General features: G+C 49.5%; 1 protein-coding gene across 1 annotated transcript in view; it reads right to left on the reverse strand.

Moving 5' to 3' along the window:
* The window catches only part of TMEM220 (transmembrane protein 220), a 16,600-nt gene extending 16,427 nt beyond the window's left edge, over window positions 1-173 (reverse strand). The window contains exon 1 of the mRNA XM_024752583.1: window positions 12-173. Coding sequence (XP_024608351.1) covers window positions 12-173 — 162 coding nt within the window. The remainder of the gene's footprint in view (window positions 1-11) is intronic.
* Window positions 174-3,330: the final 3,157 nt, after the last annotated feature.

The raw sequence follows: 3,330 nt of genomic DNA on the forward strand, positions 1-3,330 counted from the left end.
CCCGGGTGGGAGGGGCGCCCGTCGGGCCTTCCTGTGGGCCCGCATTCGCTCCTCGTCAAATGTAGAGAGGCGTAGGTATCCGCCCATTTCTCAGACTCGGAGAGTGAGTGACAGAGCGCCGGGGAGGCTGGTTCAGCGTCGCACAGCTCGTCCTTGGGGGCAGGAAGTCGCATTTGAACCCAAAGAGGTGCAACTCCAATGCCAGTTTTCACTAAAGCTGCCTTCTTCACATTTAAAAAAAGAGGAAATTAAAGGGGAGGGAAGGAGGGAGGAAAGAAGGAAAGAGAAAAATAGAGGCGTGTGTGTGTGTGTGTGTGTGTGTGTGTGTGTGTGTATGTATGCGTGTGTATGCGTACGCGCTTTCTGGTTAGTGTTTATGCATTTCTTTCCAAAGCTCAGAAACTTTCAAAGCCCTGTAAGCATTATGGTAATCTCTTAGAGTGACGACAGTTACATTAGCATCTCATACAGCTCACAGCTTTTCTTAACACAGCCTAGTTTATCTTCATGGGCTTTTATTATCAGAGGTATTTACATATTATACATATTTACAATTCTTTCCCACCACCAAAACCAACAAGTTCTCCACACGCGTTGCTCATGAATTTCTTATGAACCAAAGACACTTGAAATATTCACTTTTCTCTCCTCACTTGTTTTATGGTCTTTTTCTGTTTTGTAATTTACCCTTCTGATTACTTCTTCCCGGGGCTCATTTACACATCCATAGACCTCATCATTTTTGCTGTTCTAAAGAGTCTTTATCATTTCAAATCATGAGCCTGTTCTCCTGTGCTCCACTCCTTTTCGCTAAATCTCCTAAAACTCTTTAGGATTTTTTTTTTCTTTCTCTGTTTCATTCCTTTCAAATAATGCTTATTTCAAGAACGTTGTCTGCCGGATGCCTGGCCCCGTGCTTGGTGCAGGGACCATGAAAGGGACTTGCTGTACGCTCTCCGGGATAGTTTGGAAATGGGGTCTTTAAAGAGATAATTAAGTTAAAATGAGGTCATATGGGGTCTTTAAAGAGATAATTAAGTTAAAATGAGGTCATATGGGTGGGCCCTTATCCAATATGACTGGTGTCCGAGAAGAGATTTACACACAGACGTATACAGAGGAAAGACCACGTGAGGACACAGCGAGAAGACCACCGTCTGCAAGCCAAGGAGAGAGGCCTCAGGAGACACCAGCCCTGCTGACGCCCTGATCTTGCCCTCCCATCCTCCAGAATTATGGTCAGAAAATAGGTGTTTGTTGCTTCAGTCCCCCAGTCTGTGGTACTTTGTTATGGCAGTCCTAGCAAAGTAATACAGGAAGTGATCATTGCCAACCAAACGGAGGTGTGGGTGGCAAAGAGAGAGTGGTATGAAAATGCTTTGTAAACTTGTGTGCTGTGCAACTCCCCTGCAGTTTATATTTTTCATTGTTGTCTGGGGCATTCATGGTCACTGTGTGGACATGTGTTGTTTTTGCTGGCGCAGGGTTCATTCTCCTCCTTATAGGATCAGCATCCCAGTTACTGGGGAAGGACCCAACTCCCACTGTCAGGGCATGTATACCAGGAGGGCTGGCGTGCTGGGGCCTTTCCAGAGATGGGCAGGTGATCGTGGCCTGCCGGTTGGCGTAGCCCGTCCTCCTGACCACAGCGATTGGGTCTGGGATGATATGTGATGCAGGTTGCCCAGATTCAGTCCTGTGCTGGAGGGAGGCTTGCCAGATAAAATACAGGAAGCCTAGTTACATTTGAACTTCAGATCAACAAGGAATAATTTTTTAGTATAAGTGTGTCCTAAAGATTTGCTAAATCTGGTAACCCTAGCTGGACCATTAAAGAGAAGCTTTCTTTTTGCTGAGGGTGTTGAACTGGTAGCATGTAAGCTGGAGCTGCCAGGAGAAGGCTTTTCGGAGGGTGAGCTCAGGTAGAGGAAGCAGAGCTCAGAGAGAAGGAAGGCAGGAACCTGGTAACATGGCATGAGTGAGGATCTGGGTCCAGCCCCGCCGACCACTGGGCACGGCCTCACCACCCTTCAGCAGCTTTGTGAGCCATCTCAGCCCCTTCCTCACACACAAGCCTGTGTGAGTCCAGTTTTCGTCACTCACAACATAGAATGATGACTTGTAAAATCACGATTCAGTAGTTAGGCCGGTGCTTGAAATCCTCTAAATCCTCCCGCTGCATGTTTGTCCGCATTTTGCAAACATAGGCTCAGCCTGAAAAGTCATGAGAAATAAGTTTAAGTGAATCCAGTATCCCAGAGAGCTCTGCTTGAGAGGTCACTCCATTTCCCTTTTTAACTGCGGTGTCACACGCTGCGGGGATGAGGAGGTTTGGAAGGGACCGGGGGCCTGTCAGCTCTGGCCTCCCCCTGCCGAAAGGGCGGCATGCGGGACCTTCATCCTGCCAGGCTGCTCCCGGGCTGCCAGGTCAGTGGCAGCATCATGAGAGCAGTCAGAGCCACTGGCGCCAGGCAAGGGGTACTCGCTTCTCCACCAGAACCCGACAGTGCCTGGGCGGCATGCGGACGTCTGTCCTATGAGAACTTGGAACTAGAGGTGCTTGCTTGAGCGTGGGCATTGGTGATGGCCACCGGATGATGTGTTTGGGGACAGGGATGCTGGAATAAGAGTCATGCCCCGTGCCCGACGTTGCCCGTCCACCTCCCTCTGTCCACCACCCGGCTCAAAAAGGTTCCCCCTCGCATAGCCTGCTGGTTCTGTGTTGGGGAGGAGCTGGGGTGGGGAGGGGTTTGGAACAGGACAGCAGAGGGACTCTGCCTGGGCTGTACCGGCTGCCCCTAAGGTCTCTGAACTCAGACACGCACCTCACCAGGGCAGGGATTGATTTGCTTCTGCCAAACCCATCTGGTCTCCGTGAAGGACTCAGGTTTCTCCTGTTAGCACAACGTAGACCATATCATGAAAGCCCTAAGTTTACTCATATCGATTGACACTGAAAGACACCTGGCTCAAACAACGTTCCTCGAAATCCTGGCCGTCCCCTTACACCTCCAGTAGGAGAATGTGTACTGGTTCAAGGCACCCTCCATGTGTGTTTCCCTTCATCACTGTGTCCCTCAATGAGTGAAGCACTCATTGAGTCATTTATTTCATCTGTTCACTGAACATTTATACAGGCCTTAACTACGTTCAGGCACTGAGGTGATAACTGATTATATGACCGTGAACAGAAGAGATACAGATCCTGCTCTGTAGAGTTTACAGACCTCACAGGAATCACCCAAACAGTCAGGTGGTCCCAGCAGTTCGAACTGTGAAGGAAAAGCCAGGGCCGCTCCGGGAGATGTGTCAACGAGGGGAATCAGACCT

Source organism: Neophocaena asiaeorientalis, unplaced genomic scaffold (assembly GCF_003031525.2).
Source record: "Neophocaena asiaeorientalis asiaeorientalis breed wild unplaced genomic scaffold, Neophocaena_asiaeorientalis_V1.1 scaffold540, whole genome shotgun sequence".
Taxonomy (NCBI): domain Eukaryota; kingdom Metazoa; phylum Chordata; class Mammalia; order Artiodactyla; family Phocoenidae; genus Neophocaena; species Neophocaena asiaeorientalis.